Here is a 26,579-nt window from a genome sequence, read left to right on the forward strand (position 1 = left end):
TGTTTTTGCCTGGTTATATTAGCAGGCCAAGCGCTTTTCTTCATGCCACGGCTTTCACTGGCTCGTTCTTTGCCTTGCATTCCTCGTTTCGTCACCCTAAGAGGATGCTTGCTTTGCCGTGAAATGTTGTGCAATCAACCTGGCCATGACGGTGGTTGAGTGATCGGCGTGGAGACAGACAAGGGAGACCCTGTCTTATGCTGTGTCATACTGTCCCGTGTTGCCTTTGTTCTGGACTCCCTGAACTAAGTGGCCGGTTTTGACTAAGGCCATTGTTCTCGATAATGCGCGAGCTTTGTCTTGTTTTTATATCTCGTTTGGATGTGATGCAGCCCAACCTGCTATTAGTAGATCCAAGTTCCTCCGCTCTCCCAATTCATACATGATCAGCAGCTTAGCTGGGAGCTGAAGATTTGCAGCATGGAGGTAGATCGTTGTAGACATCGGGATAGTTAGCCAAGCCAACCAGTAGCGAAGAAAAGGGAAATCAAAAAGGCTGAGGTGAGAATTTAGGCTCAAAGGAGAGCGGAGAGAGGGGGACGAGGATCATTCCTCACCGTCATCAGGTTCTTCTTGAGGAGGAACAGGCCGTGGCTTTCCAGTTGGACCTATCACAAGCCAGCTATTATCAGACGTAGGACAAGGGAGTCTCAATGTACACACGAACGTCTGCTTTCGATCCTGTTGTGTGTCGGCTGGGCTTGGTGGCATGATAGTCTGCCTCCGATTCTTCCCTGTTGTTGGTCTGGGTATATAGAGCCCGGGATTTCCTGGCCTCGTTTTACACCTGTTGGCATTGAACTTTGTCGTCCTTTGTTTGTCTTTGTTTATTGGTGGCATTAATCGACGTGAGCCCCTAGGTGATAGTCTTGAAAGTGTTACTATCCTCTTCCTTACTCACCCTTAGTATTAGTATACCCCTTCGTTATTGTTTTATCTGTTTGCCACTATACCATTCAAAATGCCTGTCTCTCCGCTTTCTACCACGCCTAGCTCTGTCAAGGAAAAGATTGACTCCGGCGCTACGAGCAACACCTTGCTGCATTCCTCGACCGGAAAGGCCAGCCAGTCTGGACCAGTCCTACAACACAAGAAGCAGAAGCCGGCTGGCACCGTCGCCAGCTTCAAGGCCCTGCGTACTGCATCGAAGCGTCCGTTGCCCAAACAATATGGAAACGGGCAGTACGCGCTGGATAAAACGCGGCCGGGCACCCGGGCATCGTTAAAGACACTGTCTCTTTCAGGTGAGTTGCTATCGGCATTCTGTATTGCCACACACTAACATCAGTAATACCAATAGACCTCAAGACTCTCAAGGACCTCATTATCACCAAGGTCACTAACAATGGGATCATTGACGACAAGACGTACCTCATGGAGCGTATCATTCGTATGGTGGCCAACATGCCCAACGGCTCCAAGGTCCGAGAGGAACTCACCAACAACCTCATCAATGAGCTGTGGAACACGCTGGAGCATCCGCCTATGCTCGACGTGGGCTTACTGTCCAAGTACCGTCAGCCTGATGGTTCTTACAACGTAAGTAGAAGAAGCAACAGTAAAGTTCCATGCTCGAACGATAAGCATACAGTTTCACGATGACCCAAAGCTGACCTTCGTATAGAACATTCGCGACCCCATGCTTGGCGCTGCCGGACAAGTATATTCACGCTCCGTCCGCCCTGGTAAGATGAACCTCGGCGCACTGCCAGATCCTGGTACCATTTTCGACTCGGTCATGGCTCGTAAAGAATTCAAGCCTCACCCGAACAATGTATCCAGCATTCTGTGGTACTGGGCCACAATCATCACTCATGGTAAGTGTTTATTTTTGTCTGAGACTTCTGCAAGGTGTGAGACAGTAGCTGACTTGATTTTCTCCAGATCTTTTTTGGAGTGATCCCAAGGATGGCACGCGTTCCAAGACATCGTGCTACCTCGACCTGTCGCCCCTGTATGGTAGTAACCAGGAAATGCTCGATTCCATCCGTACCTTTAAGGGTGGTAAGCTGAAGGCTGATTCCTATGCCGATAAGCGTCTTCAGGGTATGCCGCCGGGTGTATGCGTGATTCTCATCATGTTCAACCGCTTCCACAACCACGTGGCCGAGATGCTGGCAGCAATCAATGAAAACGGTCGGTTCAGCCCACCGGCACCGGGCCTCGAGGGCGAGGCGTTGGAAGCTGCGTGGAAGAAACAGGATGAAGAATTGTTCCAGGTGGCGCGACTTGTCACCAGTGGCCTATACATTAACATCACCCTGGTTGACTACGTGCGAAACATCATCAACCTCAACCGTGTTGACACCAACTGGACGCTCGACCCGCGCCAGGAAATGGGCCCTCAGGTCGGTACTAGAGCTGGTGCGGACCGAGGCACAGGTAACTCGGTATCAGCCGAGTTCAATCTTTGTTACCGCTGGCATTCGTGCATCAGTGCCAAGGACGAGGCTTGGATCAATGAGTTTTACGGCGAGCTGTTTGCCAAGAACGCTGCGTCATCGAGTCCGCGTGACATGATGTGTGCTGTCGGCAAGTTTGAAGCATCCATCCCCAAAGATCCAGCAAAGCGCACTTTCGGTGGCTTCAAGCGAGGCCTAGATGGCAAGTTCAACGACGATGATCTGGTGGCTTGCATCAGCGATGCTATCGAGGAGCCGGCTGGTAGCTTCGGTGCGCGTAACGTGCCCAAGGCTATGCGTCCCATTGAGATGCTTGGTATTTTGCGCGGCCGCAGTTGGAACCTTGCCGGTCTCAATGAATTCCGCGTACACTTTGGCCTAAAGCCGTACGAGCGCTTCGAGGATATAAACTCTGATACCGAGGTTGCTGGTGCTCTTAAGAACCTTTACCAGCACCCCGACAACGTCGAGCTGTACACAGGTCTTGTCGCTGAAGAAAACAAAGACCCAATGGTGCCTGGTGTCGGCATCGCGCCCACGTACACCATCTCCCGCGTCGTTTTGTCTGATGCCGTCTGCCTGGTCCGTGGTGACCGTTTCTATACCACTGATTACCACCCGAAGGCTCTCACCAACTGGGGTTACAAGGAAGTGGACTATGATCTCAACCTCAACCACGGCTGCATCTTCTACAAGCTGTTCATTCGTGCGTTCCCCAATCACTTCAAGCAGAACAGTGTGTACGCCCATTATCCCATGGTTGTGCCTAGCGAAAATGCAAAGATTCTGGCTAGTATGCATCGTGCTGAAAAGTTTGACTTTGAGCGCCCTTCGTTCATTCCACCGCGTGTCAACATTACAACATACGGCGGAGCCCAGTCCATCTTGGAGAACACTAATTCCTACAAGGTCACTTGGGGCGAGGGTCTTACTTTCCTGATGGGCGATGGCGGCTCTCGTTTTATGCTTTCGGGCGACTCGAGCTTCCATAGCTCGCAGCGTAAGTGCATGGGCCGGCTGTTGTACTGCGATGGTTGGATCGATGACATCAAGGCTTTCTATGCCAAGACCGCCGAGCATCTTTTGACCTCGAAGTCGTACAACATGGGTGAGACCCGCCAGGTCGATGTTGTCCGTGATGTCGGCAACATGGCGCATACACACTTTGCTGCCCGTATTTTTGCCCTGCCTATCAAGACTGACAACCACACCCGTGGTGTGTTCAGCGAGTATGAGCTGTACAAGACGTTGGCTGCCATCTTCACAACCATCTTCTTCGACCTGGACCCTGCAAAAAGCTTCCCGCTGCGCGAGTATACCAAGGCTGCTTGTGACAAGTTGGCTTCTGTCATCATGATGAACACCAAGTTGGTTAAGCTGGGCCTGTCGCCTATGTTTGCCGAGACAGTCAAAAAGGGTGAGCCACTGGCCACGTACGGCAAGAACATCATTCGTGCTCTGATCAAGGAGGGTTACTCCTACGATGATATTGTCAACTCCCACATTCTACCTACTGCTGGTGCCATGGTACCCAACCAGGCGCAAGTCTTTGCTCAGGCTGTCGACTTTTACTTGTCCGACGAGGGCAAGGTTCATATCCCTGCTCTGTATGACCTAGCCACTTCTTCTCCTAGCGAGGCCACAGATGCTCTGCTTCTTGGCTACGCCATGGAGGGCATTCGTCTAGCCGGCACATTCGGTGCCTACCGCGAGGCCACGGTGGCTAATACTGTCATTGAAGACGATGGCCGTCAAGTCCGTGTTAAGGCTGGTGATCGTGTGTTTGTCAGTTTCGTCGGTGCTGCTCGTGACCCCAACCACTTCCCAAACCCCAACGCCGTCGACCCGCGGCGCCCACTTGACTCGTACATTCACTACGGCAAGGGCCCGCATGCATGCCTCGGTCGCGGAGCTAGTCAGGCCGCCATTACGGAACTGTTCCGTGCGCTGTTCAAGCGTCGAAACCTGCGCCGTGTTCCCGGCCCTCAGGGTATGCTGAAGAAGGTCCCGCGTGCAGGAGGCTTCTATGTGTACGTTGATGAGAATTGGAGTCAAATGACCCCCTTCCCTCAGACCATGAAGATCATGTGGGATGAGTAGATGATGGGCTGAATGAATTTGTTTTGGAGAAGATCTTGGACAATAAGTAGTTAATTCTAAGGTATAATTCTAATGATGAAGAGTTTGTTAAGGCTTTGGGCTAGCATCGATTATGTGTCTGAAAATATCTCGCGAACAAAGTAGGAGAACAATGCTTTGCTCAAGTCTTGGGTCCAAGATCTGAAACTGGATCATGTAAACAGTTTTTGAAATTGCTGGAGAGCCAGTGAATGTGAATAAGTAGTCAGGTCTTCGGGCTGGCCACGCCCTTGTGTAAAATCTCAGCGGTCACTCATATTCACGCCTACTGTTATTCAACATTTAGGCTTCCGCCCCCTCGCTGCTGTTATTTTCCTCCCCTCTGAGCCTCCTTTGCCATGTGGTTTGTAGGCTGATGCTCAACTGCCAGCCAAATGTTGCATTCGCTTCGGCAAAGCGTATAATCTCGGGGGCTTTCTGTAGCTTTTCAAAGTCATTGGCCACCATCTCAACCAGGGCTTGTGCGACGACTTTGCGCTCAGGAATGCCATCGTAAAGAGCTTGGATGGCCCGTAGGACAGTTGCTGGTGTCGTGTGTAGCTGTGCTTCAGCGAGCTTTAGTACCTGCGGCCAGACTAGGTTGTGAAGATTGGCCATGGCGTACTTGTCGGCCATAATCAGAATTTGTACGCAAGTGGCAAGGTCCTTGTATCCCTCTTCTGTTATTCATTAACATTGGAGCAGTATATGGACTAAAGGGGCTTCTCACCGGTCTTCTTGATGTCTTCTGGTGAACGTCCTATCGAGTACACAAAGCGAATCATGATTGCGACGGCTGCTGAGGGGAAGTCAAGCTTCATTTGGGGTTTTGCACTTTTCTGAGCCTTTTCTTTCTGCTTATCCTTGTCTATTGGCTTTGGAGAACCTTCAGGCTCTACAACACTCGTCTGTGGTAGTCAGTGTTAGCCTTCGTTCCGCGCTGTTTCAAAGTGCTGTTCCGCCTTGCATTTTCATTGTCGATTTCTGCGAATCTCTCTCTGAATACAGGAGAATGTAAGCTCAAGATGAACCGATGCGCTGGAAACTTGTAGCCGTCACTAGAAATTAGCCAGATATCAGACCAATGCTCCTCCATGTTGAAGTGTGCTGAAACTGCCGTCGAGCTGTTGCTGTACTGTGCAAGATAGAAAAGAATACTTGAGGAAGAGGCCTCAAAACTAACTGAGTCTGCCCATCGTCAGGTTTTTTTTCAGGGCTAATACATCAGATGAAATGTAGGTATTACATGTCTTTATGTCTACGGCCATCAACCAGCCTGCATAGCAATGAAAGTAACAAAAATTGACGAAAAGTTGACTCAAAACTAGATAACACAACGACCAAGAGGAGTGGCACCATGCCGACAGGAAAATATGGCAGAAAAACCTCCTGCCCACCCCTACCGACTTTCTGTGGCAGCAGCTATACGCTGGCTCATGGCCTGGCTCAGATCCCAACTGAAGCGGCCATTCTCCTCGGCAAACTCGCGGAAGTCTCTGTTCTCTTTTAACAAATCAAATTGATTGACAATACCCTTGAGCAGGAGTGGAAAGATATTCAAGTACGTGCCCTTTTCAGGCCTGTTGTAAATCAAGTCCAAGGCATCAACTGTTTCAATGGCATCAAATTGAACCAAGTCACATATGTACAGTGACAAGTATTCATAGATGGCATCGCCAAAAGCAGGGACATCAAAGGACTTGGCAGCAAAGGCTGCCTCAACCCAGGTGCTAAGATCATAGGCATGATGGTCAATCATAGAGGACGATGTTACGCTGGGACCTATATAACAATGCACAGAGTCAGCTACACGCTCTAGCTGTTCAGCAGCATCATTACCTTTGAACGGGACGAAGTCATTGATCTGTCCATGATACAAGAACTCGAGAAAAAGCTCAATGACGTCGTGGTGATATGGCGTTTGGATCTTGACCGGCAAAAAAGGCGACTAGCCAAGTTAATTTGCGAGCACGGTAGCGCGAAGAAAAGAAATAAGAGAGCGCACTTACAGGAAGAAGCCCCATTTTCCGTGGCTTATTCATGAATGTTTGGGAAGCATTTTCAATTATAACACTGTGAGCAGGAAAGGAGTCGCCATCTCTCGTGATGAAAAGCACGTCGGACGTCTTCACGGTTAAGAAGCATCTAGACGTACAGCGTGTCAGGGTGTTTTCTCTATCGGAATGGTTACAAGTGAAGATAGCCTACCGCGCGAGATGGGCTGGAACGTAGCCGTTTGGCGCCAAAGACATGGCTGACGAGAAGACCGAATAGACTGGCGCAGGGCAGTGCAAGGAGAAACTGTCTGTATCTGACGATATTGGGTTGGTATAGTGCTTCGAGATGCGGGATAGAAGCTACGAGCAGGGGAACGACGTGAGGCCGTCTATTATTCTGTATGCTGCTAAGAATGTACTTGCTTGTGTGTCCATGGTATGAATTTATAGCTGGTCACTCCTGAGGAACGAGATCCATCCCATAGTGACATGCTCTAGAAATGGCAACGTCAAGCTCACATTAACAGACAAAACAAGACACGTGAGTCAGTGCAGACAAAACCAACACCAATGTGTTTTGGCAAGATCCGGGCCTTGGCTGTGCTTCTTCAGTTAGTTGGCGTTGTCAAACTATCGCCGTAGGGATCAGCTAACTACCAAGAGGCAAAGTTACCCAGTCAATGTTCAGCACCGAGGCCAAGAGAGCCTCCCGTACATAATGGAAGATAGAAGCCTAGCAAAGTAAGCAGGCCCACGGAACGTTCGTCTCTTTGGCGCAATGGTAGTTTGCACACTTCAATAGGCGTCATAGAATCGATAACTAGTTAACTAGTTGAATACGTTCTGTAGGTAGTTGAGTGAGGATCCATTGTATGATTCCCTGCTGACATCATGAGTGGGGCTCCATTGTTCCTCACAGTGGAAAGGTACATACATAAATACACATGTCACTATGTATGTACAAAGCGATACACACCAAGTACATATGTATGTGTGTATGTCCAGGTGGTGCATCGCACAAATACCAAGCTGCGTGTAGGTTCCAAAAGGCAGTGAATGTGGTGAACGGCACTTTGGATGAAGTTGAAGTTATCTATTAAGGTCTATCACTTATGGCTACCTCCTGGACAGCCGCGCGCTACTTATACTTCTGAATAAAGGGGCTGTTAGATTAGGGCATTCCCTTTAATCATATTTGTCGTCTGCGGTGTTTAGGATAAGTTGTAGGGTTGTGTAGTCACGTGATAGGGGTTATGGTGATGGTCTTGGGATCATCATTTTACACTGCGCTTGTATTATTTGTGGCATATCTGACTATGCATTGGACAATCAGTTTCATAAATTCAACAAATAGCTAGCTACTCCGCCTTGCCGTGCCCCAACTACCGCTGGAAAGTCCCCGGTTTCTGCTGCCTACACAACCGCCTCTCTGGTCTGGCTCCCAACTGAACCCCAACCCCAGTGCCATGTCCTCTTCGCTTCTGCTTGCCCTTGCTGCTCTCGGCAGCATTGTCTTGCTAAAGGGCCTCTTCTCGGCCTCCCGCTTTATTCAACTCCACTTCATCCCCCCGCGCCGCCCGCTCAGTGCCTACAAACGCAGCCGCCGTCCAGCATATGCCCTCATCACCGGATCCAGCGCCGGCATCGGGCTTGGCACCGCTCACGCGCTGGCACAACAGGGCTTCGGCGTCATACTGCTGAGCCACATGCGTGACGAACTCGCCGAAGCCCGAGAATTCATCCAGAAGCGTGTGCCCGGTGCACAGGTTGAGACTATCGAACTCGATGCTATTACCGCCTCACCAGCCGCTATCGCCCGCCTTGCTGCAAATCTCGCTGCCCGTGACTTTGCCATGTCAGTGCTTGTCAATAACGTTGGTGGTATGCCTATCGGCGGCGCGCCGTTTCGCATGTTTCGCACGTACGCCGCTAGTGACATTGACAATATCATGGCCATGAACGCGCGCTTCATGGCCCAGCTTACAGCGTGCATGATCCCGCTACTATGTACGCACCGTAGCGGGCCTGCTGAGCGCTCGCTTGTGCTCTCGCTTACTTCAGCGGGTGCCGTGGGCCTGCCATACATGACCATGTACTCGGCAACCAAGGCTTTTGACATGGGCTTGGCCTGTGGGCTTGCGCGAGAGTTTGCAATTGACCCGGAATTCGCACACATTGATAGCTTGGTTGTGATGCCAGGTGACGTGCGGAGCCAAGGCAATTGTCTTGGGGTGGCTGCTGGAGCACCCAACTGGGATATCTATGGCCGCTTCATTGTCCAAACGGTAGATGCTGCAATCCGACAGAAGCGCCGGGTGCTGGTGCCGTATTGGCTGCACCATGTGCAGATCCGAGCCATGGACTTCACACCAGAAGAGATTTTAACACGAGAAGTCACCAAGGTAGCCGTGAAAAAAAGAGATGCGTTCAACGCACGCTATGAGCAAAGAAGAGTGGCGGATATGGAGTGATTGGGTGGACGATTGTAACTTTCGGCAAGAACGGGTCTCATGATATTTAAATGCGATGATATATATTTCTAATATGAGAGAAAAAAACGCTTTCCCACGTGTGTATCATTTGGTGTAGTAGTGTTGCGACCCAACTTCTACTATGTACCTAACATCTACCCGCCTCTCGCCATCTTCTTGGCATGGGCATCGCGCCTGTTGTGGTTTGCCCTGGAGCTCTTGCCAGCTTCCTTTCTTTTCCTCTCCTTCTGTGTCCCTGCATCATCTGTTGGCCCGGCGACACTGCCGCCACCACGTCCCCGCCCACCGCGACCGCCCCCCCGTCCGCGCCCCCTATGTCCCCCACGCCCTTGGCCGGCATCTGACGGGCCAGGGCCACTTTCAGAGTCTAATTCGTCTGTCGGTCGGGTCCACCGAGACGATGTGAGCTTGGTCTGTGTACCGTCAAACGTACTGAATCTGGCTTCTAGGCGGCGCTTGAGCTGCGGTGAACGGTTAAGTATAATCATCCATCCCTCTAGAGCCTCATCTGTCATTCCAGTTTCCTCACGCAACTTGGCACGATCAGCGGTTGCCCGTACATCATTGGTGCGCTCAAAGATGCTCGGGTTGTTGGTGTAGGCGCGCCACAAAACCTCGTCGTTGGTGTTTTTAAGCCCGGCACCATCGGCCTCGTCGTTGGCCTGATCCACAGCAGCGCCGATGTCATCGGCGTCGTAAGTGTCATCACGCTCATCGTCGTCGGCGTCAAAAGCAGCCAAAGCTGAAAGAATAGCAGCCTTGCTGGGCGCAGTGGTCTTGTCATGTAGTATACTGTCGGCAGTTTGTCCGGGATTTGCCTTGCCAAAGTGGAGGTTCTTGGAGACGGAAAGGGTGAGGCGGTCGAGATCATCGTCGTCATAGACGTTACGGCGCGTGGGTAATACAGCCTGTGGAGGGGAGGGAGGGGGAGGTGTTGCGTGAGGAGCCATTTCAAAGTTCGTTTTGACAAAGGCATTATTGGGTCTATGTATGTCTGTTAGCAGTTGAGCTCGCAAACATGGCCTGTTAAACACCGCGCACACATACAATTGTTCTGACTTGTCTAGTTTTGATAGATGGCTCGGGAGCGAGTCGTCTAGCAGATGGGCAACGACTTGTTCCACGTTCTCATTGTACTCGTCTAGACACTTGCACACGAATGCGCTGCCCAGTTCAGGAAACAGGTCCTGCACCTCCGCTATCTTTGAGAGTTTGTGTGCATGGAATTCCACGCCTCCTTCGTCAACATCAATGCTAGCGGCTTGTTTTCCCTTGTCGAGCTTCTTCTTCCGTTGTAATCGCGGTGGTCGCACAGCACCTCCAAGGCGTTGGTATGCTTTCAAAGCTGACACACGACTTTCAAGTGCTGTAGCACCGGGTGCACTACTAAAATCTGCTGATCGCTTGATTTGAGAAAGAAGAGGCGTGGCGGAGACGAGCTCCACTACGTACGAGTCCCGCTCAGATATTGGGCCTGCCTTGTGAGTATCTGCCGCGACTTTCAGGCTGTATAGCTTATCAGCGAGCATGCCAAGCTTGGGATCTGAATTGTCTAACAGGCCGTGAAGGCAAAGATACCCCGTAGCTAGCAGCACTTTTCGTAGTGGAGGGTTCATCACTTTGTAGCATCCCACAATACCATCCAGAAAGTCGTCACCTGCTGCAAAATACATCGCCGCCTTTGATGTCACGCGTAGTAGATGATTTAGTCTACTAAGCGTCTGCCCAACCGCTTTCAAGTCGCTGCCCAAGTTTGCATCGAGAAGTCTAATCAAGCTCTTCTTTAGCGTAGCCAACGACGCTTCGATACGCGAGCCATGTGTCGCCCATGCCAGCGCCAACACATCACCAGCATTCACGCTATCTGCGCGCGAAACGTCTGCCAAAAGGTCCCAGCCACTGAGGCCTGCCAATTGGCTTCTAGATAGTAGGCGCAGAAGCAGCGAGCGCAGAAGACGTAGAAACAAGGCTGCTTCGGTAGTTGAGGTGCTGAGGATGTGGGGGCTGTTAGCTGCCACCTCAGCGTATGCATCGCGAAGAAATGTGACGGCGGAGGTGGCACCAGCAGTGCCCAGATATGTACTCAATTCATCATCGTTGAGTGCCAACACAGCGTTGGTTAATGTGGCCCAGGCTACCAGCGCGGCAGCCCATTCACTGGCCGGAATAGCATCTCGAACTTTCCGCCGAGGAAAGGGTGCGAATTGGGGGAGAGATGTCATTACCGGTGAAGATCTGAAAGTGAATCAAGAAGACGTCTTAGGAGAATGTTTGATCTGGCGTGAGAAGTAGAGATGGACCTGTGGCTGTGGCGCCTTGGTATTGGATGTTCAGGTGGCAGTCTGATTCGATGTATTGAAGTGTCTGTCACGGTGTTCCTGTCCAGCGGAGAGGTGCAACTGCAGTCTTCTTAATGCCGCCAGCCCATAAAATGTTTACATTCTTGACAGCTGCGGCCGAACATCATCTTGTGAGTATGGATGATTCATCGCCAAAATAAGAAGCTTGTGCCACATATCCTTGTGGCGCACATGTTCATAGATGTGGCGTCTTTGTACATGTGTCGCACTTTGCCCATAAGATTGGCGGGATTTCTATCTCAGGTCTACACCAGATGGATAGCGAGCAGCTAATTACATACATAATTTCGTACAGATGCATAGCTGCGTGAGCCTGACGAATCATGTCGTTCAATTTCAAATGGTATTGGAATTTTAGGGTCTAAATACTCGGAAAACCCAATGAAAAACAGCAATAATCATAAATCAACAACACCCTTCCCTGCAGGACCAGAACCACTTCAATCGTGAGAAATCATCCATCACACACTGGGCCAAGGCCCAAACACACCAAAGCTCCGTAACGCCAGACAGCTCAACATTGAGGCCATAAACATCGCCCAGATTAACAAACACCCAATATATACCCACTCTCAGCACACGACGCACCATCGATAGCTTCTTCCACCGGCAACTCAATACCCACGAGAGACTAAAAGTCCCACATACAAGCCACACGCGGGGGTGGATGCATAGGGATTTTACCATCTGAAAAGGAACCCGTGGTTGCAAAGTGTTCCCATTGCTGCTTAGCCTTGGCATCCATCTTGTCAAGCGGGATTTCTGTGGCCGGGTAATTGATGGGGGCGCCGTTGGGAAAAATGATTTTGTACCAATTTCCAGTCGTTGTTTCACGAATACCCGGTACGCCTGATACATATTCAACCTGTTGGTTTTTGAACGAAGCCAGTTGATGTGTTACTGGGTTGCAAGTTGTGTAACTTTCCAGTGGTGGGTGTTGTTTACCGCTGTCTGGGGGGTACGGGCTAGTGGGCTTGGCTGGGGTTGTGGGAGCGGCTGAAGTGTTAAAAGGATTAGCTTGCACCGAAGGTGCACTAAAGCCGCTACTCGCGTTGGCGCTACTGTTGTTAGCCATAGCAAATGGGCTCTCAGCACCCGGCTTGGAAGGTTGGCCAAAGGTACTGGTAGCCCCGGGGGTTGCCGCCGCGCCGAAGGGGTTGGGCTTGGCAGTTGCCTGTTGGCCAAAAGTATTTCCAGGGGCATTGTTGTTATTGTTATTCGTCGAGCTGAATGGATTGTTACCATTGTTCGACGATTGGCCAAAAGGGCTTCCAGCCGATGTACTCCCACCTCCAAATGGACTACTAGCAGTAGTCATGGCATTATTATTGCTATTATTATTATTGTTATGAGCAAAAGGACTGTTTCCAGGCGCACCCTGGGCCGCAAAGGCACCAAAGCCACTGGCAGTTGAGTTTCCTGTATTGGGTGTTGAAGACGACCCAAACACACTTGGCTTTGCGCCCAGTTGGGAAGGTTGGCCAAACGTAGAGGCGGTATTTCCCAGCTGCGAAGGCTGGCCGAAGGTGCTTCCACCTGACTGCGAGGGTTGGCCAAAACCACCGCCTCCCGATTGACCAAAAGCGCTTCCGCCCGACTGGCTCATCTGTGAGGCCTGGCCGAAAGCGCTGGTTTGCGCGGGTTGAGAAGACTGGCCGAATGCCCCACCGCCTGATGCTGCTGGGGCCGCTGGTGTGCCGAATGAAGGCTGGCCAAACCCGGACTGGCCAAACGAAGGTTTACCGAAGGCTGGCTTCTGGCCTAGAACAGAAGTTTGTCCAAAGGTGGTGGCGGTTGACGGGCCGAAGCCCGACTGGCCAAAGGTCGGACCACTTGAATTCAAGGTACCAAAGCCGCTAGCACCATTGTTGTTCGAGGTCGCTGCACCAAATGCACTCTGCTGACCAAAGGCACTATTGCTGCCCGGATTTGAGGGCTGGCCGAAAGTAGAACCGCCATTGGGCTGTGAGGGTCGTCCAAAGGCCGGTTGGGCAAAGGGAGTGGGCTTTTGGCCCAGGGCGCTGGTTTGGCCAAACACCGAAGAACCGCCTCCGAGCATTGAGGCGTTTTGCAATGTGGAAGGATCGGGGGTGGTGTTGTTGTTTCTGGAACTAGATCCAAAGGGATCCCTGTTGTTGCTTTGAGGGCCTGAGTTGGGCGCACTCGCGCTGGTCGAGCTTGAGGTGGCCTGGGCAACTATATCGATGCGATTCGGGTGTTTTTCGCCGGCGCTGTTGATGTAGCAGATGGCGTCGTCGATGTTTAAGGCAGTGTTGTGGATGCGGCCTTGTGCTTCCTGGTAAAGCTTTGTGATTTCTTCGAGCTAGAGCAGTAAATGACGCGACACGTTAGAGAGGCTGGAAAAAAGGCTGGTGACAGGCCTGGAACTCCAAGAGAAGCAGTCTGCGCGATGGAGAAGGAAGACAGGAGCAGCAATTGGACGGCGACAAGACACGCGTGCGGGAGAAATGGATCAAGGAAAAAGGGAGAGAGAGAGGGAGGACGCAAGCCCAAAAAGCTCGAGGCAGCGAAGAAGGAAATAAGAGTTCAGCAGGTGGTACGAGAAAAAAAATAGCGAAAAGAGGGACGGGCTCGGCGGCCTGACGGTCTTCGTTTTCGGCTCTGCTTAGGACACTGTGGCAGGGACCGACTATAGCAGGCACTATAGCAGACGCTATAGCACAGGCTACGGCAGACACTGTGGGCGCTAGAGCTTCAATGGAAACACGCTATAGCTCCGGCAGACGGCCTTCTACATCCATACAAGCGTGCGGTGAATTAACTAAGGGGTAGTTAGGGACAACAGAAATAACTATCTGTGTGTCTCTATGTATGTATGTATGTGTGTGTACAGCTCAACTTACCGCCTGCGCCTGCTTTCCAGACTGCGCGCTCGCAAGATAGTGCCAGCGGATCTCCTCGACGCTCTGTTCCAGCGGGAATCCTCCCCACAACTGCTCGGGGGCGTTGACGCCGGGCCCGTAGGCCGAGAGAATCCACTGCGGCGTCTCGCTGGTCAGGTCTTTCTTGATGGCGTCGCGGGAAAGTTTGTACACTGGCCGTATGTCAGTTTTGCTGAGAGAGAGAGCGGGGAGGGGAGGAGAGAGAATCTCAAGTCGTACGATTGTCGTCAATGTCAGCGTCAGAGGTGCTGCCACTGTTCTTGTCCGCGCCGGGATGTTCAAACTTGCAGTTGTCTAAAAGAATGCGATTGCAGGCTGTCAGCACGGGTCCTCTTCTTTGTTTCGTCCATCCAAGATCCAAGCAGGACGAGCGACTCACTGCCATTGCGACAAGTCCCCGATCGGTAAAAGCGACAGACCTTCATGGCTGCGCTTGTAATCTAAAATCGAGAAAGCGTCGGTTCGTTGTGCGCGAGTGGTTGACTTGACTTTCCTGGAAGCTAGATTGCGCCACCTTGTCGAGAAGGCCGCCGGTTAGTATCTCTGATCTATGTGGCCGCAGAAGATGCCGCTGGCGTTGTCGAAAATAAAAATGAAAAGGCAAAGACACCCAGACTGCAGAATGTTCCACAGCTGTAGAACCAGAAGGCGCTCCCGGAAACGGCCATAAAGGCAAATCGTTGCAGTCCAACGTTGCAACAGACTTGCGACCGCACCTCTCAGCCTTGTCCTGAAATTCTGACGAGGCTGAACCAGCACTAGGGTTACTCGCATTTCATCATTAGCTAGTAACCCTCTAAACTTGCTTCTTTGACATGCTGTCTTGAGGCGGTGGTCATGAGCAATTAAATCCAGGAATTACAAGTTATTAGGCAATACACTAACTAGCCTTAAATAGTCACAGAAACATATGGAGAAAAACATGCATTTTACACTTGACTCTTACAGGTTGATGCGCGCCTCTAGTGCATCGCGACGCTTGCGGAACTGCACCAACGGACCCTCAGGCGTGATGGATGTGAACGTATCAATCAACTGATACTCGCTCTCTCTCTGTCTTCCAGTCACTCCATCCGGCTTTCCACCACTTGAGTCAATAACGCCCTGAGCTTGGCGAATGTCGTAGAGCCATAGGAGCCTCGCCAGCGTGTTGGTCATTTCATGGTACGCGAGGCCCTTGCCGATGCACCCGCGGGGACCGATGGAGAAGGGGCAGAAGCCGCTGTTGACAGTTGCCGTATCGTCCGAAGTGTTGACGCGACCTGTTAGAGGGTTTGTCACACCTTCAAGCCAGCGCTCTGGCACGTAACTGAAGGGCTCTGGGTAGTAGTCTGGATTATGGTGGAGCGCATAGTGTGGCACGCCCACAATGGTGTTTGGTGGGACAAAGACTCCGTCTACTGTAATCCCCTCATTGATGACTTCTCGAGGAAGAAGGCCGCCGACAGCCGGAGAGAGGCGCATGGCCTCGTCAATGCAGGCACGTAAGTAGAGGCATGAAGAGAGGTCGCTGCTGTGACCGATCTCCTCTACCGTAGTGAACTTGGAGCGCACCTCGGATGTGGCTTTGGCTAGAATTTCGGGATGGCGAACGAGGTAGAAGAATGTGGCAGCCATAGAAGCAGCAGTCGTATCAGAACCAGCAATAAGCCTGAAGTTAATGTAGAAGTTAGCATGTATATGATAGTTAGTAGATATCACCGTGACACTTACAAAAGCGTAGACTCTCCCCAAAGTTCGGGCTGTGAGAATGAGTATCCGCCCTCCTTTGAATTTAACATGTAGTAGAAAAAGTCTTTGCGGTCCGTCGAGTTGCCAAGCGCCGTGCGTTCGTTAAGGCGTTCTCGGCCGTACGCGGCAAACTTAGCGCGGCCGCTTGCAATACCCCGGAAGACGATGTGATCAAGCTTCCAGCGGTATGCCAGCGGCATGAGACCACACTTTGAGTAGATTAGCAAATACATCAAGGAATCAATGGCATCGGCGTTGCTTACTAGCAAATGCCCCTTGGTTGCCATGGCTAATAACTCAAGAGAGTATCTGTTGTCCTTCTTTTCCAGCAAATCGAAGGACTTTCCGTAGCACAGATCACCCAAAACATCCATGGTGAGGTAGCTAAACCACCTTGCCATGTTCTGTGGCGTAGACCACTCGCTGTACTTTTCCGTCTTCGCCGCCGTGTCATGAGCCGGGCCCACCAACTCACACAGTTTGCGGATGTTCTTATGCACATACGGCTCCATGGTCTTGGTTGATGCAGTCGAAAAGGCATTCGACATGATACGGCGTTTGCGACCATGAATCTCCTTCTGGCGCGTGTTGTGAATGTTGGGGGCCCCATGAACAAAAGCATTGTAAAACTCAGACTTCGCAACGTTGCTGTTATAACCGTAGATCTTTTTGAGCGCAGTCACTGTGTTGAATGAGAGGTGGTTCGGACCATAGCGGACAACTGGACCTACATTGGCTTGTGTGTGAGCCAATATTCGTAACTAGCCAAAAATAAGGAAAAAAAAGGAACTGTCTTTGCTGGACTTACCATACTTTTCATGCATCTGGTGGAACAACAGATGTCGGTCTCCTACCCACCCATGCCAAAGCTGATGGGCATCTGTAAACCTGGCAAGAAATGGCCCAGGGTACTTTGCAAGTGGGTGAAAGAATACTTGGTAGACGACATACTTGACGAAGAGCTATCGAGAACATCAATTAGAGGGTATATGGAACAGAGACGGTGCTCTATCGGGAGGAAGAGCTACATACTACCAATGCAAGGAACGCTGTGCCAGCTGCAAACATTTTGGCGTGGCCAACGTCATATTTCAGATGTAGCGCACTGCCTGACGGAGAGAAAGAAACCATGATTGGCTTGAGCTAAAGTAAAGAGTCGGATATATGAAACGATAATCCTCGAGATAGGGTCTCTGAAAACACAAAGGCAATATCACAAGAGTACACAATTGTGTGTGACATTAGAACAAGAAGAGAGGCAGGAAGGAACTCGTAATCCTAGGGAAGCTACTGCCCAGTGTGGCTTTATATGTGCCTGTTTTCTCCCCAAGGCAACTGCCGTTTCTACGCCTTCAATAGCTACATACATACTTTACTCACTCTTACTTCCGCGGCCACTGCGCACCTCCACGGCTCTCACAGTCTCAAGATTTGCGGGACAGCCAATAGCAACATCTCCAGAAGAGTGAGCGTAAGCCGGGGGCCCTGAAACTCTGTCACAAGATGTGCTCTTCGCGGATTAGTTCCACGCATTCCAGACCGACGTTACACACACATTAAGCCGAAAAGAAAAAATAAGACAGTATTAATGGAGAACTACCCCACTTGCTCCACATCAGCTACAAAAAGTCATGGGGTGATTGGTTGGAGCTAAAAAAGGTAGACCAGCACAAGATCAGGCACAAGCACCAAATTCCGCGACAGATTGTTGGTTAATGATATCAAGCAAAAGAAATAGGACTCGCACAGTCAATAAGCTTGTTAGCTGCTTATAGCTGGCAGCCAGTCTAATGCGGCATATACACAGACGACCCACTGCTGGACTCGACGTGAGACATAGTGTCAGACTATCGCTGTTAGGATCACTACGAAAATGCCAAGTTACCCAGCTAGCATGCGCAAGGAGGGTCAAGTATAGCCCAGCGTACATAATGGAAGATAGAAGCCCTACTAAGTAAGCAAGTCCAAATGAACGTTAGTCTTTTTGGCGCAGCGGTAGTTTACACGCTGTGACATATAGTTGGTCCATACGTGATATTCTCCAACACAAATTGGAGAAGTTGGGGAAGGGTCTCATGTCGGAAAGGGATAGAGGCCGACGAACGGCTATCAAAGGCATTAAGATTCTTAGCCCGCAACTTTTGGCCCCCGATGGTCAACTATCTACAATAGTGTAGTTACTTGTTTACTCAGAGTGCTTAGGCGGTCTATGTATCTTCTTCCATATAGGTATGTAGAAAGATATTATCTATTAGTGAGAAACACTGGTATATTGGTGTGTTTGAAAACTGAACAGAACTACTGTTCCAGTCTCGCTGTCTAAAAGTTGTAGTAGCGCGGTTCATCAAACACGTGGTATCTGTGTCCCCTAACACCATCGCCTCGGAAAATGGCTGGATATCTCCAGCCCTCGGGCATCTGCGCCTCGTCAACACGCTGGTTGCGCGCCTCGTCACTAGCAGCCTCCAGCGTGGCGCGTTCTTGGGCATCCTTGGCCAGAACGAACTTGGCGGTCTGAAGCTCAGTGTCCGTGATAGTGCTGCGGCTGACGCGGGCGTAACCCACACGGCGCAGATTCTTGTACAGGATGTACTCGCACCATCGGTCCCAGTCCGACGGGTCGACATCATGCATTCCCGAAGTCTCGCTAACGTAGGTATGGTAGTTACCCTCTAGCGGCTTCGTGACCAGGTAACTCAGCAGGAAGGCCGGCTTGTCAGTCGAGCCCATCAGCTCCGATAAGTACTTGGATTGCAGGCGGCGGTCTTCGGGATCTTCCTCCTGGCCTGAGTGGAATACAAACACATCGACGAGCTCGCCGTACACATCCAGAGTTGCGTGGATAGCAGGTGCCAGTTCACCAACCGGCGACGGCAGCAGATGGTGTGTCGAGTTGAGAATAGGGAATTTGGACAGCAGCGCGGCACCCCATGTGTGCTTGTTGGGACCCGGACCGTAATCAACATACATGCCCAGCTCGTGAGCCAATTGCTGCGTGCTATCACGGTTACCCATGATGATACGCTGCTCATCAGACTCCAGCAGGCCAATCACGTCGACCTCCATTTCGCGAATAAGTGCAGCCATGCGCTTCTCAGATGACCACATGTCGTTGTCCAGCGAAAAGTGGATGGTCCAGATACCAGCAGTGATGACCTTGGCATCGCTGTGGTAAGGCTGATAGTCATTGGTGGGGAAACGGAAGAAGGCTGCAACCAGGAACAAGACATTGATCAGAACAGCCACCAAAGTAAGCGACTTGCGCTGAGCACCCGCAGCTGCAACAAGGGGCTTGGGAGTTCTGATCTTCTTGGCAGTGGCCGAGAGGTTGATATCAAGGATACCACAACCAATTTGCACCATCATGCATCCCATAACCCAGTCTGTATGCTCACGCACCAGAGGGCCACCAGGCACAAATGCGTAGGCAACAACCCAGACGTGGAAGAGAACCATAAAGTTGTAAATCAAAAAGCCGAGGCCAAAAACCATGGCAGGGCTCTTCTTGGAGGCAGAAGCCAGAATAGGATAGGCAACACCCGACAGGTAGAAGGCTAGAATCAGAGCACCACTGTATCCAGTCCAGTGAGAGTAGCTAGTCACTAGGGTAGCACCAACACAGGCAACGCCGTACAGAATCCAGCTTGAAAGAAGAGCAGGCTTGTACATGCCACTCACGGCACCAGCAGTCATAGCCGCCATGGTCAAATATCCGTGAACCGACGCCTCAGGGCCGCGGTACGGGAAACCATCCCAACCCCACAAAATCATAGTCGAAGAGTCACTAAGGAGAGAGTGCAAAGCAAACATGATACCACCAATAGAAGCAGCCGATAGCCAGCTGGAGAACCAGCCAACTTTCTTGACCGGTGTCACGCCAGCACCGGTCAGCACAGGGCGGCGGACAAAGCGCAGGACAGCGAGGATAGCGATGGTGAGACCCATGCCATTCATGCCGCCGTTCTCTTCGTGCATGATGGGCCAAATGGGGTTATTGGTGAGCCAGGCAAACTTGGCAGTGGATGACAAGGCAAGGCCCAGAATGAAGGTGATAGCCTTGCCCTCGAGACGAGCGCTGTGGCCAGACTCGGCTACAAAGGTACCAGTCCAAGCCAGCGCACTGAAGAAGACACCAGTGCCAACAGTAAAGAGACGCTGCGTAGGGTTAGGAACAAGGTAGGCGGCCACACCGATCAGAGACAGTAGGTGGAACGGGGTTTGGTGGTTGACAACCAAGGAACGGATGGGCTTAATGACGAGCAGGAAAGGCGCAAGAGTGACCATGACAAGCGCTTCGTAGCCCGAGATTCCCATGTACCACAGGGGGAAATCTAACAAACGGTTAGACATGTCACACAATTTTGAGCAAGTATGTTGCCCCAGAGCCCGAGTTGTTTCATAGTCGACTTACACCAAACAACAAGACCCAAGCTCGTCAGCATGGACCAGAAAACGAAGCCATGGTAGACGTCAAAGCACAGGTCAATGACACCGAACCAACTGAACTGAGGGCTCAAGAAGCCAATGGCCGCCTTTTCTTTGCTACTAAGGGTTAATATAAGAACAAAAAACTGCAACAAGACATGACTCAAGAGAGGGGTCAAAACGTACAACTGCTGCTCAGCAAGGAGAGCGGCCTGTTGGGCACTGTGAACACCAAAACGAAATGTTTAGAAAATAATACAAAGCAAATGACTTGATTCAACTTCGAACTGCCACACAGGTGTTCCTATCACGGATACAGGTGCACATACCCCATTCTCTGACCCTTGTTATCCTTGATGACGATATCAATGTCGCCAAAGTCTAGCACAGTGGCGGCGTCAAACGCAAGGTCCATGAGAACCAGCGACCACTCGAAGAAAGCGTAAATGGTGTAGGCTGTAAAATTGTTGTGTCAGCAAAGATATGGGCAAAGAGTCACTTGCGCATGTATGCGCGAGCAGCTATGTGCTAATTGCTTACCACCAGGAACACGGTGGACCTTGTGCTGTACAAAGAAGTACACCATGGGGACTAGAGCGCCGAAAAAGCAAGAAGCTGCCAGCTTACGGTACTTGAGAGCACCGGAGCCAGGCTTGGACAGGGCAATGCAGCCAAGAGTCCAGGGCAGCGTAGCAACGAGGTACGAAATCATGAAGATATCGTGCCAATCATGGTCGTCGGTGGACGTAACATAGGTCCAGCCGCCACAGGTCAGAGTACGGAATATGCCTAGGTAGGCGATGATCTTGGCTAGAGTCGGGCCATTCTTGCGGCAAAGCAGGTACATCAGACCTACGAGGGCAAAACGGGGGCCTGAAACATCATGTCAGTATACTTGACAGGGCGCAGGGTTATAGGGTGGGCCAATTGGTCGGAAGGGTTGAGAACAAATTCGGAGACGGGCCGAAGAAGTCGGTGGACAGTGTCAAGAATAACAGATCGTACCAGAAGTGAGAGCGATGAACAGCATAAAGAATGACCGCTCAGGGTACCAATCGCCAATGGTGGCCGAAACAGACGGGAACCATTCCTGGGGGTACCCAAACCATTCATTCTCCACGATCTTATAGTAGTGGAGAGATACGCCGACTATGAGGGCGCTCAGGAAGGCAGCTAGAGGGTATCAGAGGCCGTATTAGCATCAATTCCAAGCAAGTATCAGCATATTAGCCAGCTGAGGCCAGCAAGACTCACTGTAGGCCAGGATTGTGTGCAAGTACGAAATCCAGCGGCCGTTGAACGTCAGCATCACGCCGTCGTCCTTGTCCTTGTACGGCGCCATGATGACGGACAAGGCGTGGAGGTAACTATATTAGCGGGCTTGATAAAGTATACGGCAAAATGCAAAGGATAACATGAATAAACAAGGCGAAGAAAAAAGAATGGACAAAAAGAAGGAATAATAAATGGCCACAAGAAAGGGAGATGCAGAAAATACAGAGCAGAGTTGAGGATGCACGACAATTTGAAGCCAAGTTGGACTTAAGCAGCCAGCAAGGCCAGTTAAAGTTGGCCCTGTGTTGTGTACCAGTACCTCGGCGCAGTCTTGACTGGTCGCGGCTACAGGCGCCTTTTCAAGCTCTGTCAAAGTACAGGTACATGTGTACCTCATCCCACACAAAGCCACATCACGGACGACCTTGGAGCTAAAAAGCGCCGCGACTCAATCATTCCCTGTCTTCGGCTCCAACGGGTTCGCGGTCGTGGGCTACAGGCAGCCTCATTTCCCCCTTCTTTCTGACCCCTGGGTCGCCTCTGCTGGCCCTGAACTAGGACGGCTAATAAATCCGTTGGAAGATCCCTGTTCGCGCAAGGCTGAGAAAGCTCGCAGCTTTCTTATCGCGTGTGTCCCACTTATCTCTCTTATCGCCCAACCTTTTTTTTTTCTAATCCATCAGCCTTACCAAAGTATCTTGAGACGACAAATCTTGACCTGCTTATGTCAGTGCCACACCGCAATAATGGCTGGCGTCTCTGAAAAAGCTAGATTTTACCTCGAAAAGGCGGTTCCCCAGCTGCGGGAGTGGGAGGACAAGGGCATTTTCTCCAAGGTTCGTCTTTGTTCACCGACCTCTGAACTAGAACTCCCCCACTAACAAGGGCAATCTTCACCAGGACGAAATCCGTACCATTGTTCAGAAGCGCAGTGACTTTGAGCACCGCGTTCTCGCCCCTGGAAATACTCCCGACGACTATCTCGAATATGCAAACTGGGAAAAGACTCTCGATTCTCTACGCCTTAAGCGCTGCCAGCGTCTGAAAATCCGCAATCTCTCGTCAGCCCACACGGCCCAGGTCAAACTACTTTCCATCTATGACCGCGGTGTTGGTCGCCATCCGGGCCACCGACCACTATGGCTTGCCTATCTCGATTACACTGCTTCCATCAAGGCTACAAAGCGTTGGCGTCTGACCGTTACACGCGCCCTGCGCATGCGTCCCATGGACGCCGGTCTGTGGGTTATGGCCGCCAACAAGATGGCCAGTCACGGCGACATGGCTTCTGCCCGCCGTTTTTACATGCGCGCATGCCGTTTCTGTGTTCATGACGGCATTGTTTGGGCCGAGTATGCGCGTTGCGAAATGGTATGGCTCGCCAAGTTGGCGCTGAAGAACAAGGATAAGGAGGGCGCCAAGGCACTTGACGCTGTCAAGCCACACCAGGTCGACGATGACGATCGCATTAGCCTGGCGGGTAACGAAGATGAAAGTGACAGTGACGAGGACGAAATTGTTCGCGCTGATTCGTCTGGGAAAGCCACAGCTGTCTTCTCGGCCGAGGACAAACAGGGCCTGTCCAACCCCGCTCTTGATGGTGCTCTGCCGCTTGCCATCTTCAAGATTGCGTCTGGTCAGAAGTTCTGGAACGCTGACGCAGCCGAGCTCTTCTTCAACGTTTTCACTTCCTTCCGCGGGCTTGTCGTGCACGAGCGTCTTGTTCAGGTAGTGGTAGACACACTAGAGGAGTCTTTTCCCCAGAGTCCTGTCACTCTTCTTTGTAAAGTGCGCAGACCTGTGACCGGTATTTCACCACTGACGGCCGAGTTCCCTCGAGCCTTGAGAGAAGTCGTCCCATTATTCAAGGAAGCTGTGGAAACAGCCAGCGACAAGGTGGCCTTTGGCGAGAAAGCTGTACAATGGCTGGATAGTTTGCTAGCCACGGAAGGACTGGATGGAGATATTTCAAAGGTTCTGGACTACCTCAAGAGTCTGATTGTTGTTTAAATTTCTTTTGTTTTTCTTCTGGTCTGTGTACTATGCGGGAAGTTTCATTCTTGGTCAATGGAGTTTGTGGGTTCAATAAAAGAGAATAGGTTTTAATTGTTGCCAACATACACAGTGGAAATTGTTTCTCATCGTGATCTGTAACGTAATATGATGACCACATGGCTGCGTTGATACACAGCATTCATTTGGAGGCCATTCATATCATTCCGATATGCGTCACCTGTGCCATCTCGGCGCCTGACTGTGCTCCTCCCCGTATATTTCTTGCCTTTTTTCTCAGTATCTCATTGGGACTCGCAGGATCCAGTCCCCAGGGCCACAAGCTTGGATGCATACTCTTTATCTTGCATAACTCCAAGAGCACATCAGCTTCGTTGTAGCTCAAAGCCAGAACGGCATGTGGCTTTCTCGTCCACCACCACAAAGCCAGCGGCGAACATTGATTGACTATTTTCTTGATAGTGATAGTCATAGTACCATCTTGATTGTCAACTGTAGAAACACCACTGTCAATACAATCGTAGTCGGCATATCTGTCGAGGTCATTTTCGGGTGTGTATCCTTCCTCCTTCACGAGAAATTTGACATGTCGCTTGTCATAAGATAACAGATTGGGCTTTTTCCATTTCTTGCGCGCTTCACGCTTCTTGGTCATATCCTCTTCATACTGGCTTTTGGAAATCACTGTCGAGTTTAGGACAACGTCATGAGCGATTACGTTGTTCAACAGGCTGGTCATGTTGATGTCGAAACTGGTGATTGGCTTGGAAAAGGTGGCTCGCCATTGAAGGTGGCAGCGGAGGATCCCCGGTTTGATGTACTTAGTCCGGAGGGCAAAAGCAAACTTTTTCTTGACGGACTTGTGATCAACACGTGTAGTTGCTAGCATGTAAAGTCAGCACAGGTAATAACTCATGTTAGTGTTCGGGCGGAGGGCCACTTACGATCGGCATCGTTGTTCTGTACAACTTCAAGCAGCCCGGTAAAGCCATCTAGCGAACGCTGAAACCAAAATACTAGATCTCCCTTTTGCATGGCGCCGACACCACCAAGGTCTAAAGTTACAAGCGCCAATTAGTATACAAGACGTTTCCATGTAAAGATTCTTGGGAAGGGCATATTTTGTACTTCGGAGACAGCGTCCACCTATGATACTCTGATTAGCATAAGTGAGTCTATGTGTGAGTAGTATGCACCACGCGAAAGCATACCTTGATAGGGCACACTCGTAGTCTTTTCCTTCTCGAACTTTTCAATAGACCAATTCTCCATAGCTCCTAGTGAGTAGTATCCGTTCGGCTCTGAGGTGCCTAGCCACAATCCTGTTGCACCCTTGCTTCCCAGGTCATATGCTTGCTGCAAGACGATTGGTGCTTTTTTGACGACCCTGGATCTGGGTTTTCTCTTTGCTGCAGGCGGCTTTCTCATGGTCTTGGGCTTTCTCGATGGCATGAGCGGTGATGAAGTTCTGGTGGGTGGTTGCGACCTTGTTCGTAGGGTGAGAGGGTTTGCTTCCCCTGGCACCGGCTTAACTTTTGCCTTCTTGGTAGCCATGAGTCGATGAGTCGTCGATACTGTAGGATAATTAAGAAGGATGTATGATGCGGGATATCAAAAGAATGAAAGACTAACAATGAAGAAGAACTAAGCTCTCTGCCATCTTTATATAGCACTGACAGTACTCAAGTTCGTGTTGCCTAGTCATTCACATAACAACATGGTTGCTGGCCTGTTCTATAACAGGCAATTTGTTAGGTGATGTTGCTCACTATGTGCCAATGCTGAAGATGGTTTAGAGCTGATGGGGCTTCTTATATGTTATTTTATCTTAAGAATCAAACATGCCTAATCATATTGTTTAGGCAGTACGTACTAGAAGTGACGACTTGTCAACAGTGGCCTTATTCAGAAGATGAAATTACGAACTGTCAAATTGTACAAGAAATGAGATGATGTTGATGTTCATTTGTTAGGGTTGAGGCTACCAAGAGCCGTCACTACTCACTGCGTTGATTGCTTTGTGTGGCTGGATCATCACTAGGGGTAAGCTCACTCTGATTGGGTACTTTATACGCATGTCCTCCTAGTTTGAATCCTGTAGAAACATGTACACGACAGAGGCACAATACATGTAGATATTCCCTTAGATGCAGAGTACAGCACAACACATATGTACATGTGCACATGGCAGAGTTTAGATCAAAATGACCGATATACAACTCGTTAACGGTGCATATATATGAATACAAGCCCACACTCACAAGCACGCTCCATTCTGGCGTCAATCATGCAGGCGCTCTATGCATTTGTATGTATGCAATGCGTCTCATTTGGGAATTCGTGCGCGAAATAGGCCGATCTGCAGTCCTGCCAGCTGCCCACGCTTCCCTTCTCGGCCACCGCCTGCTCCCCCCATCACATTGCATGAAGATGGTGGTAGTCCTCTCTTCTTCTCGGCGTGGCCCAAGTAGGCAGAGGCGGTTAAAGTGACCGCTGGGATTTGACGCGGGGGCACGTGTAGCAGGCGGGAATCTGGCGAAGCATGCTTTCAGCACTCTTGGGGAGATTTTAGGTGTTTTTTTTTTGGGGGGTGAACCGTTTGTTAATCGTTCTCGGTGACTCGTGGTAGATTCCAGCCCCACCCAGTGGACGGGCGCCACAGCTCTCGACGCCACACAGAAACACTGTGGCGTTTTCTCGTGAAGACGCGCCAGGACGAGACATCTTGACAACACGCCAGTGAGCGCAAGGCTGTCACAAAATCTCTGCGAGCAAGGCTTTGAGAAATATGCTGATTTTTTTGATTTTCCTTTTTTTTGGGTTTAACCGTAGCGAGCTTCGACACAATACAACGTATGCCCGC

At 50.7% G+C, this 26,579-nt stretch overlaps 9 protein-coding genes across 9 annotated transcripts; 3 read left to right on the forward strand and 6 right to left on the reverse strand.

The window, feature by feature from the left end:
• Window positions 1-961: 961 nt before the first annotated feature.
• Window positions 962-4,502, forward strand: BROUX77_005736 (uncharacterized protein; the record flags this gene model as incomplete). Its single annotated transcript, XM_073750642.1, has 4 exons — window positions 962-1,244; window positions 1,301-1,539; window positions 1,625-1,817; window positions 1,885-4,502. The coding sequence occupies 4 exons, from the start codon at window positions 962-964 to the stop codon at window positions 4,500-4,502; spliced, it is 3,333 nt and encodes a 1,110-aa protein (XP_073604622.1).
• A 321-nt stretch (window positions 4,503-4,823) lies between these two features.
• BROUX77_005737 (uncharacterized protein) lies at window positions 4,824-6,772 on the reverse strand (the record flags this gene model as incomplete). The annotated part of the gene is made up of 6 exons (XM_073750644.1): window positions 4,824-5,200; window positions 5,251-5,415; window positions 5,928-6,302; window positions 6,360-6,468; window positions 6,530-6,665; window positions 6,729-6,772. 6 exons carry the CDS (start codon window positions 6,770-6,772, stop codon window positions 4,824-4,826), a joined length of 1,206 nt encoding a protein of 401 aa, XP_073604623.1.
• A 1,211-nt stretch (window positions 6,773-7,983) lies between these two features.
• BROUX77_005738 (uncharacterized protein) lies at window positions 7,984-8,988 on the forward strand (the record flags this gene model as incomplete). Its single annotated transcript, XM_073750645.1, has 1 exon — window positions 7,984-8,988. The coding sequence occupies one exon, from the start codon at window positions 7,984-7,986 to the stop codon at window positions 8,986-8,988; it is 1,005 nt and encodes a 334-aa protein (XP_073604624.1).
• Window positions 8,989-9,143: 155 nt separating this feature from the next.
• On the reverse strand, window positions 9,144-11,231 carry BROUX77_005739 (uncharacterized protein; the record flags this gene model as incomplete). The annotated part of the gene is made up of 2 exons (XM_073750646.1): window positions 9,144-9,993; window positions 10,057-11,231. The coding sequence occupies 2 exons, from the start codon at window positions 11,229-11,231 to the stop codon at window positions 9,144-9,146; spliced, it is 2,025 nt and encodes a 674-aa protein (XP_073604625.1).
• Window positions 11,232-12,000: 769 nt separating this feature from the next.
• BROUX77_005740 (uncharacterized protein) lies at window positions 12,001-14,697 on the reverse strand (the record flags this gene model as incomplete). Its single annotated transcript, XM_073750647.1, has 4 exons — window positions 12,001-13,692; window positions 14,234-14,424; window positions 14,492-14,566; window positions 14,652-14,697. The coding sequence occupies 4 exons, from the start codon at window positions 14,695-14,697 to the stop codon at window positions 12,001-12,003; spliced, it is 2,004 nt and encodes a 667-aa protein (XP_073604626.1).
• A 517-nt stretch (window positions 14,698-15,214) lies between these two features.
• On the reverse strand, window positions 15,215-17,134 carry BROUX77_005741 (uncharacterized protein; the record flags this gene model as incomplete). The annotated part of the gene is made up of 5 exons (XM_073750648.1): window positions 15,215-15,923; window positions 15,986-16,212; window positions 16,267-16,730; window positions 16,812-16,965; window positions 17,036-17,134. The coding sequence occupies 5 exons, from the start codon at window positions 17,132-17,134 to the stop codon at window positions 15,215-15,217; spliced, it is 1,653 nt and encodes a 550-aa protein (XP_073604627.1).
• A 1,188-nt stretch (window positions 17,135-18,322) lies between these two features.
• Window positions 18,323-21,770, reverse strand: BROUX77_005742 (uncharacterized protein; the record flags this gene model as incomplete). Its single annotated transcript, XM_073750649.1, has 7 exons — window positions 18,323-20,334; window positions 20,415-20,545; window positions 20,615-20,650; window positions 20,758-20,884; window positions 20,969-21,301; window positions 21,434-21,601; window positions 21,683-21,770. 7 exons carry the CDS (start codon window positions 21,768-21,770, stop codon window positions 18,323-18,325), a joined length of 2,895 nt encoding a protein of 964 aa, XP_073604628.1.
• A 679-nt stretch (window positions 21,771-22,449) lies between these two features.
• Window positions 22,450-23,713, forward strand: BROUX77_005743 (uncharacterized protein; the record flags this gene model as incomplete). The annotated part of the gene is made up of 2 exons (XM_073750650.1): window positions 22,450-22,539; window positions 22,604-23,713. 2 exons carry the CDS (start codon window positions 22,450-22,452, stop codon window positions 23,711-23,713), a joined length of 1,200 nt encoding a protein of 399 aa, XP_073604629.1.
• A 199-nt stretch (window positions 23,714-23,912) lies between these two features.
• On the reverse strand, window positions 23,913-25,168 carry BROUX77_005744 (uncharacterized protein; the record flags this gene model as incomplete). The annotated part of the gene is made up of 3 exons (XM_073750651.1): window positions 23,913-24,598; window positions 24,661-24,771; window positions 24,928-25,168. The coding sequence occupies 3 exons, from the start codon at window positions 25,166-25,168 to the stop codon at window positions 23,913-23,915; spliced, it is 1,038 nt and encodes a 345-aa protein (XP_073604630.1).
• Window positions 25,169-26,579: the final 1,411 nt, after the last annotated feature.

The sequence above is a fragment of the Berkeleyomyces rouxiae genome (genome assembly GCF_048999995.1).
Source record: "Berkeleyomyces rouxiae strain 22BRR77 chromosome Unknown BrBRR77_ptg000005l, whole genome shotgun sequence".
Classification (NCBI taxonomy): domain Eukaryota; kingdom Fungi; phylum Ascomycota; class Sordariomycetes; order Microascales; family Ceratocystidaceae; genus Berkeleyomyces; species Berkeleyomyces rouxiae.